The 13584-nt window shown below is 35.4% G+C and overlaps 1 protein-coding gene across 7 annotated transcripts in view; it reads right to left on the reverse strand.

The window, feature by feature from the left end:
• The window catches only part of REPS1 (RALBP1 associated Eps domain containing 1), an 89733-nt gene that overhangs the window by 17636 nt on the left and 58513 nt on the right, over positions 1–13584 (reverse strand). For 4 of the 7 annotated variants that reach the window (XM_047858455.1, XM_047858453.1, XM_047858459.1 and 1 more), the window contains exons 9-10: positions 5701–5822; positions 2132–2212 (exon numbers count right to left, since the gene is read on the reverse strand). In XM_047858455.1, coding sequence (XP_047714411.1) covers positions 2132–2212; positions 5701–5822 — 203 coding nt within the window. The remainder of the gene's footprint in view (positions 1–2131; positions 2213–5700; positions 5823–13584) is intronic. The other 3 variants (XM_047858457.1, XM_047858456.1, XM_047858454.1) reach the window with 2 other exon arrangements.

Below are 13584 nucleotides of genomic sequence, written 5' to 3' on the forward strand. Positions count from 1 at the left end.
GTTTCCAACACTGTAAGGTATGTAAATGCATATTAGAACTGCAGTGGTATTTTTCTCTTAGGCGACTCTCTTCTAATCTGTGTGGACCTTACTCACTTGTAATTATTTATTGAAGCCTTGCAAAGGATCATTTGGGATTGTGGGTATAGGCTGTGTTCTGTAGAAGACAGTACGCCAGATAAGCATTGAGCGAAGGGTAAGAACTTATTAGATCCTCGATGGGAGCAGGGCATTTTCCTAATGCCAGGTTTAAAGTGAGATTACTAGTTGGGGAACAAAGTTTAGATTTAAGTTTAGCACCGTAACAGAAAAAAGATATTTCTAGGTACCAGATTATAAATAGTTAAGACTGCCAACTTTATCAAGTTTATAGATCTAAATTCAAGTTAAAAATAGCAATTAACAATTTCCTAGAACCTCCTGCCACACTGAAGATAAAAACATAAAGTGTGGAGCCATATCATTTTCAACACTAGAGCCAGAATTAATAAATTTGGGTATTTTTTTCCAAAAGGTTACAAGAACATCAATATTATGAAGTCAAATATTTCCTGGCATTTCCTGCCAGTCATGACTCAATTTATTTTGCCTCTTTTATATTTTTATACATAATGTTCTTTCCTGGCCTGACAAAAAATCGTCATACCATGATTATTTTCACCTCTCTTCAGGGTTAGAGAATAAAACAAAGCATTTCTTTATTGCTACATCAAACTTGCCTTCTCAAAAAAGGACTTCCATTAAGTATTTTAAATAAAAATAACTTGACTAAGTAGGAGACAAGAATAATATGGAGAAATAAAACTTAGAGCAAAGGTAAACTGTCTTTCAGCTCATAGCACCTGTCACTTCCCAAAAGACCTTAATTACAGCCCTAATAAGCAGCAGAAATTATATTTTGTTTTTTTATTCCTCCTTCATTTTCAGATCAAAACTGAAGATTAATGCCCTCAAAACAGCAGTAAGAGAAGCAAAAGGCAGATGATCTACATAGTTAATGAACTATGAAACAGACACTTAAAACACTTCCATAAGTTATCTGTTTTCAATACAACAGCATCCTATTTCACAGATACAAATTTTTTAAAATTATGAAGCACACGAAAGATCCATTCATTTAAACTACTAAGATGTACTACTATCTTTAAATGCCATTTCTTCTAAATCCACATTAAATAAGGCTATTTCTAAATTTAATTAAAAACTAATGGCTGTCTTTGATCAGAAACATCTATAAAGAATGCCTTGTCACTTTTTCCGTATCTTTCCACTCAACTCATTAAAAAAAAAAAAAATCCTACCTTTACTCTCTTCTTCCCTTCCTTCCTACTTACTTCCTCTTTTCTTTTTGAAAGGTGCTTATTAGCATGTCCTTCTCTTTAAGAGAAAAAATAAAAGGAAAAGGAGGAGTGAACAGTGAGAAGAATGGTTAATAGCTACGGTTTTGAAGTTTTCAAATAATTTGAGGGGCAAGTTGGGCATATATGAAATTAATTCTATGGGGATAGAATTTATTTTTTGAATCTGAGATGTGAACTTTGTAGCATTTTCAAAGCAACACAGTGAGCCACAGGAAGACAAGACGGAGGCTCTCTTGCACAATGGGAATCTGTGACCAACAACTCTGTATTCTTTTGCTGAGCTTGATTCTGTATAACAGAACTCAACATACTAATTAAGTCAAAGCCATATCATCTGGACTGTTAAAATAAAAGAGGACACTGCATATTTACATACATAGTACATATTACATGATGTGTAAGCATACAAATAAAACAGTATTACTAAGTGTCACTCACTGAGATACACAGTATATGTTTACTAGAACATACACTTAATTAGCAAATGAAAACAAGGTCAGCTAAACCAATTTTCACAAAATACTTCCTTAGACACATATACCAGATTGTAAAAACATACAGTTTTCTGTCATCAAAATAACTAGAAAATACAGAGAATGATAAAAAAAAAAATGTTCTTTCCACCATTAAGCACACAAAAATTGAAAAGCCTGCCACCATTTCCCTCTAAGCACTCCACTCAATCATGCATATCAGCTAAAAACCATAATGAATGGAAATTTGGGTTAATAAAATTAATTTCAAACAAGCAAGCTAAGTGATTGACTTACAGGATCAGCTGGTGCAATGTTAGAATCAAATTGGGTCAGAGTTTGTGAGCTTGAAGAGCGTTCACTAAATGTCTCCCACTGCTGAACAGACAGAGGAGAGACAAGTCAGCATGATGAGAAAGATGGAGTCAAAGATCATTGGAGAAGATTTAGCAAAGTAATTCAGAGGTTGCACTGCAAGTTGTGTTTCAAAGGCCTGACAAAATTCCGTAATTGCTGTTTTTCCATAAACATTTTATACTTCTCTATGCTGGGTCATCTTAAAATGTTAAGGCGGGCAGCTTCACATTCCAACGTAGAATAACAATTTATTGCAATCTCAACGGGAGAGATTCAAAGTGTCACAGAATTAAAACTCAAAACACCCTGTAGGAAGAGAATCTAAGTGATATAAATGGCAACAAAGTAAAAATGTGAAGGGGTTGGTCTTGATTAGAGAAAGTATTACTTCAAATCCTTCTTTCAAAATTCTAATGTTAATGTATTGATTTGGTGATGCTAAATGAATCCTGTGTACCAAAGTTTTGGTCAAAACAAAGCAAGTCACCGTGACTTGCCAGTGCGACCCCTGAAAGATGATTCTATTATGTACGTGCACATATTTTATCCGTATGCAGAGATATTTAATAAAATATAATTGAGGTAAAATGAAAAGATTTCCGGAATTAATATATGTTTGAGCTTATGTCAATCTGTAGCAAGTCAACCCCTGCCATCAGCACTACGAACAGGGCCATGCCAGACCACAAGACAGAACTGCCCATCAGGCACCGCCCCCCACCCCATGCTAGAAAAATCAGAATGCGGCCACAATGAGAGCAAATCAAGCATCTGAGTTTGTGTTATATATAGAAGATATATTTTGATATGAAATACTACTCCTCTAAAAGAGGTACACAAATATCATACCTCTTAAAACAGGTGGAGTGATCATATGTTAATTTTAGTAAATTCCATTTGTTTGGGAGATCTTAGTAATAAAATAGCTAAGAATTTTATATCAAAATTGCATTAAAATTTGATTAAGAATTATCAGTTATTCTCTGAAGAAGGAAAAACATCTACACATGTACAATATATACACACAAATGTTTACACACAGACACACCCTACTCTATTAGCCAAAATCCTTTCTGTAATTCAGTGTGGAAAAGTATACATTTTTATGCTTCAAAGTTCGACTTACTATTTAAAATAGTGATATTCAATTTGAGAAGACATGTAGAAATTAAAGATTAGCAAATACGCTGATGAAAATTATCTACAAAAATAGATAATATAAATCATTCAACAACTCTCCCTCTAGATAAGTTTTTTCATAAAAATTAAGATAGAAATACTAATGCATTCAAAATGATTCTTGAATAAGGAAAACCCACAACAATTCACTTTTGTCACGGACATCACTTCAGTGATGTTAATATAATCAGTTTCTTCAATAATTATTGTTGCAGGGGTAGAGAAGAAATTTTTAAAATCCTAATTATCTAATTATGGAGAAAAGTTTAGATGCAGAAGATTTTTGCCAAAAAAAAAAAAAAAAAAAGGCATTACCTATCTTATCTGGTGGCATGAAGTTTTACTTGGGTTTCTTAAGGTTATATATAAGCTACCTGGAGAGCAGAGAAACACCCAGATCTTTACTTTAGTATAATGGCTAAAAGCATGCTCTGGAACCAGACTGCTGGAATCCTAGTTATGCTGTATGACCTTAGGCGAGTTATTTAACCTCTCTGTGCTTCAGTTTCACCATCTGTAACATGAGGCTAATAATACCTGTATCACAAGGTTGTGACGAAACTGTCAGGAGTTAACACATGTGAGAGCTTTTTGGACAGAGCTGGCACAGCAAAATTTATGCTCGACAAATGTGAGGAGCCATTATTAGTGTTAACCGGTGCCCCGTCCATGTTTGCAGGTGCTGAGTATTTGCTGAAAGAGTATTAGTGCTTTGTGGTAGAAAATTAAAATGTAATTTAAATTCCATACCCTAAGTATATATACTTTTTATAAATACTATTAAATTGTCTCAAAATCAATGTTAGTTTTAGTAACATTCTGATTTTTCACATGTAGTTAAAAAAAACTGTGACACTCATGAACATTGTAGCAAATACTACAAAATGAAACTTGCTAGGAATATTTAAGGGAAAATGCAACTACTGACATCAGAATTTGGAAGGGACTCCATTCGTCTTTAATGATCACATGCAATTTTACTGAGAACGAAGATGGGCTTTAGAACTGAGTTGATTTAGAATGAGTTGCTTTTATTTATGAACTGATATCAATGGAATATAAATATTCCTTTAATCTGACAGTGCTTTTAAAAATGACAAATGAATAGATGTAGCAAAAATTAGTGATTTCAAGAAAACTGACCGTACTTCCTATAAAGCCTACTAGTAAATTTTTGTTCCTACTAGTAAATTCTTTTAAGCCTTAATTCCTCCAACAAGGACTTAGATGGTTATTTGATGATAAATGTATGTTATAAGGTCTCAGACACGTATCTGTGATTATGTCATAAAGCAGCTGCAAGTACTTAAAACTTGCCAGTTCCTTCTCTGCTTTCCAACTATGTAAAATTAACTAGTGTCCCTTCCATCTAGTGTTTTTCAGCCTTTAAAATACATGGAAAACATAGAAAGCTTAGAATTTTTCCTGAAACAACAAACTTCTAGGTTTGTAGCACTATAAAAGTGATATTAAAAACCAGAAGAAAACAAGTACTTGTTCACAAAGAAAACTGCTCTCACAGACCGGGCCAGTGGTTTCCTAGGAGTTTTACACAGCATTAAGGTTTAGCAGAGTCGGGGGACCTTGGGCCTTCTCTTTTTCTAATCGGAGTGGCCCTATGGGAGGGCCTCTGGGCTTTTTTTTTTTTTTTTCCTAATCAGAGTGGCCCCATTTCTATTGTTTTCTATAGAGGAGCTCAAGTAATGGGGGGAGGCAGTGTATTTGGTCTCAAATTCTGTTTTGCATGCTGTGTTTGGTCTGACACGATTTATCTTTTAGCCACTGTATTTGGTAGTTAAATCGTTCCATTTTGTATAGCATAGAACTAAATTATTATAAATAGCTTGGGTTGTAGAAAATGCTTTTTTCATGTGGAAAGCTGGAGAGTGACTTCTCACACTCACTTCCAATGCTGAGATACGGAATATATTATCACATACCTTGCTTACAGGAAATGAGAAGACCGTGTGATACGGTGGGCACAGCTGACTGAATGTCAAAGGATCTGTGTTTAAATCTTAGCTCCAGACCCTCTCTGGCTATGAGATATGTGGGCCAAGATATCCACCCCTTTGTTAACTTCATGTGTCTGCCCCATCTAACTCACAAGGCTTTAGCAGGAATAAGTGCTGGAAACCAAACGATAGTATTTATTATGAAAAATACCTGGAAAAGCTCAGTCACGTCATTATAAACCTTTATCACAGTCATATTGGGTATGTTCTCTCATGCATGCATACTGACAGAGCTATCTGCTGAAATTACTCTGTCTGGAACTTCTTACCTTAAAATAGTTAATGTTAGTAAAAGAAAAGGGAAGATCTGCTAACCTCACTGCTCTGATTCAACTCAGGCCAAGTCTGGTTTAGTGACGGCATTGACGGCGACTTGCTTGGAGGTGCTTCTGCAGGAGAGCCTGAATAACCTACCTCACCTGGCTGATCCCCAACGTCTGCAATTGAAAAACAGAGAAATTCTCTATAAACAATACATTTTAGTTTAGGAATATTTACTTATAAAAGAAAACCGAACAGAAGATTTTCAAAAGCAGTAATTTATAAACTGAATTTCCTTTCCTTATGCTCCCCAAATAAACACTTTAAAAATCAAATAATCAGGCAATACTTATTAATGCTATGTATTGTCTACTCGGAACCATAGCTTTCCATGAAAATAAAATCTAATCAGGCATAAATAGAGAAAAAGAGTGTTACACATAACAACAAATGCAATAGGCACGTGCTCTGAATATTTTATTTTATTTTATTTTATTTTATTTTATTTTAATTTTATCTTACTTGACTAGATGTCTTTTTTTATTTAAATCCAAGTTAGTTAACATATGGTGTAATAATGATTTCAGGAATAGAATTTAGTGATTCATCACTTATAACACCCAGTGCTCATCTCAACCAGCGGCCCCGTTAATGTCTATCACCCATTTAGCCCACCCCGCCAATACCCCTTGAGCAACTCTCAGTTTGTTCTCTATTTCAGAGTCTCTTATGGTTTATTTTGAATCATTTTCTAATAATCTCACACCAGTTCCCGGAGTGTATTTCATGGAAGATTAATCATTAAGGTGCTTTAAAAAATTACGCTTCCTGTTCAAATAAATGTGATACTATAACTCCCTGTTGAACATCCCCATGCACACCTGTGTATTAAAGACTTGTAATGTCCTTGAACAAATAAACTTTATTTAACCAGTTTTTCCCAAACACAAACCATTTTTATCAAACAAAATCCTTCCACATTCCCTTGGAATATAATTTGGAAACTGCTGATTTAGAACTCATTCACTCACATTTTCTCTACAAACCTCCCCGTTACCAAAAAGCAGCATATATTGGCAAGGCAGACAGCAAAAGGAAAGGAAAGGTCCCAGGCTTGGGCAAAAAGCAAAGTCAATAAGCCAACTTTTATCATTACAATGTATAATTACATTACAATGTAATTACATTCCAATGTAAAAACAGAAGGAATTTCAACGGCAACTAAACTCTGAATCCAATTTTCCCAAATTTTACATGGTTTTGAATATAACCCCAGCCTGAAAATCAGATTAATTGCCAAATTAATGGGACTACTTAATCTATTGAGAACCTATAACAAAAATATGATTCTAAAATCTGTCACCATCTCACTGTTTGACCATGGGCAAGTTGAATAAAACAGCACCTGAGTTTCTCCATCAGAAAGACATTTGCCATTAACTTAGCACTGTACTTCAAATTCCTAATAGATGGCCATATAACTTAGTAATATAAAGGTTTTTACCTTTCAACCTATCCATAAGCAAATCCTTTATATTTTAGGGCCTAACAGAGGACCTAATACATAGCAGGCACTCAAATATTTTTTGAGTTACTTTCAGGTTCTCCATTTAAATTCATTCTTCTTTACTGTTACTTTCCTAAAACAAAAATTACCTGTTGACATTTTGAAAAAGTTCTCAAAATTTCTCTTTGCCCCATTTCTGTTCCACGGCTATCTCAAATTTGCCATTTGCTTACCCTGACATAACTTCTTTAAGTCCTAATTTGCAGTCCAGCATGATATTTTGATAAACTTTTGTTTTCTAAGATCAAGAATAGTTGCTACTTTTTTCTTAATCTTGTCCCTTTGTCAATAAACGTGTCCGAGTGGCGTAGAACCAATGCCTCCTATAATATTCTATGAAGGCTCAAAACTCTCAGAGAAGGACTAATGAAAACATTATTTATGATAAATCCATTGTAGTTCTCAGTGTGAACGAAAATTATGGACTTTTCCCCCTATGATTACCAAGGGAAAGGAAGTTAAGGAAAGGAAGATAATGGCTATAAATTTGACTGTTCGCTCTAAGTGAAATGAGGATGGTGAATGAAGCAATGTCAGAGATACCCCAAAGCAGGTATTCATATGGAGAAAAGCAGAATTAGAATAGTCTTAACTACAGAATGATTAATTTTCAAAAGAACCTATCTATCTAAAGTCAGACTGTATCAGTGAAGTTTGAAATGTCATCTCAGGGCAAACTGGGGCCCTGGTTTAGCTTTCCAGACTTCTGCTCTCCTGTCTCAGTCTTCTACTTATAAATTTAGGATCAGACTGCACCCTAACCCCACTTCAGGGCAGTTACAATTTAGGGTAGATTCTGGGAACCTCTTTGGTTCACTGGTACAAAACTGCCTTGGGTCCAGCCTCTCGAGGCCGAGAAGTGAAATGTTAGCCACCCAAATAATTGTACTTCATAATCATTCTAATAGTTATTTTCCTCGAGTACCAATTCTCAAACCGTGGTCCATGGACTCCTGGGGACTTTTTACGGGCTCTGAAAAGTCAAAATGGTTTTTGTAATGATAATAATGCTTTTTCCTGTGACGGCACCTACGACAATGAAGCAAAAGCAATGGTGGGTAAAACTGCTGGCTTATCAATAAGCAAAGATCAAGGCAGTGGTACCAAAATATATTAGTCATTATACCCTTCACCCCACGCATTCCAGTTAAAATAAACAAGCATGACAACTTCACTGAAGAACGCTCACAATTATCACACTAAAAATTATTTTTATGAAACCTCAACCCTGAAAACACGTCTCAATACTCTGCATGGCAAAAAAAAAAAAAGGGGGGGGGAACGTATATAAAGCACCTACTTCATATCCAGGATTACAGTGGTCTCAAGGAAAAGTACTTGTGTGACTCAGTTGTCAGCTGAACAGGCCACTTTTGTCATGGAACACCATTTTCCTTGAAAGAATAGCTGATAAACTATTTTTCCTTGAAAGAATAGCTGATAAACTATAATTATGCAGACTTGGATATGATGCAGGCATTTTCTCAAAAATGAATTAAGTGAGCCTGTCACTTCCAGGAAAACCAACTGTCTTCAGTATTTGTTACAAATGACAAAGTTTGAGCTTTCAAGCAAAAAATACGAATTTTGGAAAATGTGTATCCATGCCCATACTCTCAAGAACTTCACAATACTTCTTTGATAAGATAGGTTATGTTAACATATACGCTTTTTTGACATTTTATAATAAAATGTCCCAATGTTTGAAAGAAAGGTCTGTGTAACTCAATAAACTGATGTTTTACAAGTAATCAATGCGCTAAGTTACAAAATCATGCATGGGGTAAAAGATTTGCTCAAAGTGTATTCAAAGTGCAAGGCAAACCTATGGATTTTGATGTAACAGTACAAACAATTCATCTATATGGTTTCGGCTCTCAATTAACCTTTAAGAAATTACCATCTGTTGAGTTTTGGAGTAGTACCAAAGAACATCTGTAATTATCTGAAAATAGTCCTCCCTTTTACTACTGAGGCCACGTTTTCTTCATGTATTAGAGACTGGCAACCTTTTTCTACAAAGGCCAAACAGTATATATTTTAGGCTTTGCAGACGGCCTATATGGTCTCTGCTGCAAACATGCAACTATTGCAGTGCAAAAGCAGCCAGAAATAATTTGTGAAGGAATGAGGTTGGTTTGTAGTCCAATAAAATTTCATTTGCGGAAACTAAAATTTTAATTTCATATAAATTTCATGTATCATGAAATACTGCCCCCCCACCTCGATTAAAAAAACCACCGCCACCCCATTGTGCTTGTGGACTACACAGAGACAGCAGACTGTTTGGTCCTCAGTCTTTAGTTTGCCAATTCCTGACACATTTCAAACAACGTAACATATCCAACAGACTGAACGCAAAAGCAAATATGCGAATCTAGCTGTCTTCTATTAAACCAGATATTAAAGAGGTTTGCAAAGATGTAAAACAATGCCATCCTTTTTATAATTTTTTTTCTTATTTTGGAGAATACGGTTGTTTTCCTAAAAATATCTGTTAATATGTAAAAGGTGTTCTATTGTTATTTTAAAATAAAGCATAAATCCATCAGTTTTAATTTCTAAAAGGGAAACTATTTTGTTGAATAGGTAATTACCGATAGATCTCGTCCGCATAAACTCTTTTGTGGTCCACAATAATTTTTAAGAATGTAAAGGGGTCCTAAGACTAAAAAGTGTGAAAACTCACTGTCCTAGAAAATCCAAAATTTATTTCTAGAATAAATTAGCAAAACCACACATCGCCTCTTATATAGAACAACAAATGGTAGTAGAAAAAGAACAAATTACCTATGTTCTAGAAACTAACAGTCATGAGACTGAGAAGCACTAGGTCTGTAAGTAAACCGCACCTCCTTCAACCTGGCTCCCTATAAATGCCAACCAAGAGCTTCACGCCCACCCACAGAAGTTAGTCTTTAAGACTGTATCTTGCGGAGGCAGGGGCGTAGTTTTACGCTTACCTGATGCAGTGTTCCAACCTAGCCTCCCGCTGGAACACTGTGTCAACCCTGCCTCCCTCCTGAGGGTTCTGCTCTGCCCCTGACATCATCAGAGCATCAGGGCTGAAAAAGAAGAGCATGAGCCTGAATTATTTGTTAAAGTAAACCCCAAAAGGGCTGTTATGCAAAAAGTATTTCCATGTATAAAAGTGGGTCTGGAAAACACAACCCAGTGTGATCACACTGACATACTGTCAATCTACATTTAAAGTTAGAAATGATTATATTAGATGAGTGCAAACTGTATTTTTAAGATCACACCAGAAAATAAAAACCCTGTCAGTAGTTTCCATCCTTCTAGCCTCCAAGGATTCTGAAAAGTTCCCAGATTCGGGTCAGTACAGTGTGCCTGGTGAACACTGGTCTTTCTCAAAGACCTTTGGTTTTATTCTAGGTTTATCTTTCCATTGTTACACTAACATGCTAACACTGCTTCAAAAATGACTGCCAGTTGTTATTAATCTGATAGAAATATATATGCTCCCTAGAGTCTTAGGGTTTAAAACTTATTTTGCTTTCAAGTAGCAAAATAAAGGTAGGAAGAATCCTTCAATCATGAAACCTCAGTCAAAGCTGCAATCTCATTTAATAGCTTTGTTAAAGCATAAGCAGCTACATGTCTTATTTGAAATGTGAATATTATTCTTATAAAAAAAGTATTTAAAACAAAAAGTAAACTGGTTTGGATAAATGTTAAGTCTTCAAGTAAAACTACTAATGGTACATTTTTCATGCAGACTTAAAAGACGGGGACAAACAATGGATATGCAAAAAGAAATTAAAGAATTTAAGGTATACTATGCTTTGTTTTGATATTATACCCATTAAAAAACTACATTCTATTTGAAAAATTAATTTTACTCTTCTTCAACACTCCACAAAATGGAAACTTCTTCAGTAAGCAGACCTTTATACAGCCTACATAGTTTACCAGTTTTAAATTAAAACCAAGGATTTTTTTAAGTACAAAAATGTGTACAATGTTTGAAAAGAAACATTCACTCCAAATCCTAATTAAATTGTAAACTGTTGACTTTTTTTTTTGCAGTACTGATCTTTTATAGGAACTATTATTTGACTCAGCTACTATACTTCAAAGAATATAATCTACAGATACATAGAAGGTTCCCATTATCCAAGAACAGCTAAAAATGGAAGAAGTGCATCTATGTGAATCCAGTTAAAATAACTAAGATTTCATGAAGAAAAAATAATTTATGTAGGGCTTTGTTTTCAAAACTTAACACAGAAAATTGTGAAAATGAGTATCAAGACCAAAGAATAAAAGATGCTATAATTCTGGGGTGCAATTTGGTGGCAAAATTAATAAAAGAATTCAATCAGTGAACATTTACTGAGGGCCTATATTTAAACACAGTAAATAAAGACAAAATATTGAGCAAGATGACAATGCTTTCATTTATTTCCAGGGACTTCTCTTTCCTTTTTTTTTTTTTTATGTACAAAAAAAATTTTTTTTTAACATTTATTTATTTCTAAGAGACAGACAGCATGAGCATGAGCAGGGTTGGGGCAGAGAGAGAGGGAGACACAGAAACGGAAGCGGACTCCAGGCTCTGTCTGAGCTGTCAGCACAGAGCCTGACGCAGGGCTTGAACTCATGAACCGTGAGATCATGACCTGAGCTGAAGTCAGACACTTAACCGACTGAGCCACCAAGGGGCCCCTCCATGGAGTTCTCTTTCCTACAAAGGAAGATAGAGGTCTTTTGTTTCACTTTTGAGTTTCATATCACAATTGTAAAGAAAAAGTACAAAATTTGTCCTTTATACAAAAAATAATTTAAAGTATCATAGTTATTCACAAGGACTATTACTAAAGCTCTGATATTTAAACCATAATCCTTTACTTATTCTTTTTTTTTAATCTTATTTATTTTGAGAGAGAGCATGAGCAGGGAAGGGGCAGAGAGAGAGGAAGAGAGAATCCCAAGCAGGATCCACACTGTCAGCACAGAGCCTGACACCGGGCTCAAACTCATGAACCACGAGATCATGACCTGAGCCGAAATCAGGAGTTGAATGTTTAACCATCCAGCCATCCAGGTGCTCCTAAACCGTAATCTTTTAAAGCCCCTACCATGTCATCCTTGTAGAGATTTTCTCCTTCAAGTATGATCTAATCTTGTTGCCAGTGTCTTTGCCAGGAATTTATGGAGTTCTAATCATTTTGACCAATTTCATTAAATGGTGCATTTTTACTAATATTTGGAATTGTACTGATTTGTCACATTCAACAACCAACTATCTGGAAAAAAAGGACACTAATGTTAAGAATGTATATATGTGTGTATGGGGGGGAGGGGAAGGCTTGAGAAATAATTCCTTAGGTGTAAAGGTAACGAATATTAGTGTTTACTTTATTTTTTCCTCTGTAACTAAAGTCATTTGGGAGAGTGAATTTTCAAAAATAAAGATTGAGGGAAACCTGGGTGGCTCAGTTGGTTGAACCACTGACTCTTAGTTTTGGCTCAGGTCATGATCTCACAGTTCATGAGTCTAAGCCCCTGACAGTGTGCAGCCTGCTTGGGATTCTCTCTCCCTCTCTCTCAAAATAAGTAAAAATTAAAAAAGCTTTTTTTAAATAAAGATTTAGGATTCTTTGTAGAAAATAAAGATATATGGATCTTTTTTGCAGCACTGTTTTAAAGGTAAAGTCAAGGGGCGCCTGGGTGGCTCGGTCGGTTAAGCATCCGACTTCGGCTCAGGTCATGATCTCACGGTCCGTGAGTTCGAGCCCCGCGTGGGGCTCTGTGCTGACAGCTCAGAGCCTGGAGCCGGTTTCAGATTCTGTGTCTCCCTCTCTCTCTGCCCCTCCTCATGCTCTGTCTCTCTCTGTCTCAAAAATAAATAAACGTTAAAAAAAAAAAATTAAAAAAAAAAAATAAAGGTAAAGTCAAGAAACTATCCAAAAATCCGTTAATAAGACATTGGTTAAATTAAGCCACATCTATATTATGGAATACACTGTATGATAAAGAATATGACAGCCGTATATGCGACAAAGTGCGAAGATGTTCAACACTATAAAAAAAATCAAGGATATATAGCGCGTACTTGTGTGAAAACAGGTATCTGCATGTGTTACTGTGTTGGCCTTTTCTATGTTAAAAGTTTCTGGATAAACAGAAAAGTCAACAATGATTGGCATAAAGCTAGTCTCAAGTATGGATTTTTGGTAAACTATCCATAAAAAGTTTGTGGCTTTAAAAAATATTCATGTTTAGGGACGCCTGGGTGGCTCAGTCAGTTAAGTGTCTGACTTGGACTCAGATCACGATCTCACGGTTTGTGAGTTCGAACCCCACATGGGGCTCTCTGCAATCAGCATAGGGCCTGCTTTGGATCC

Source organism: Prionailurus viverrinus, chromosome B2 (assembly GCF_022837055.1).
Source record: "Prionailurus viverrinus isolate Anna chromosome B2, UM_Priviv_1.0, whole genome shotgun sequence".
Taxonomy (NCBI): Eukaryota; Metazoa; Chordata; class Mammalia; order Carnivora; family Felidae; genus Prionailurus; species Prionailurus viverrinus.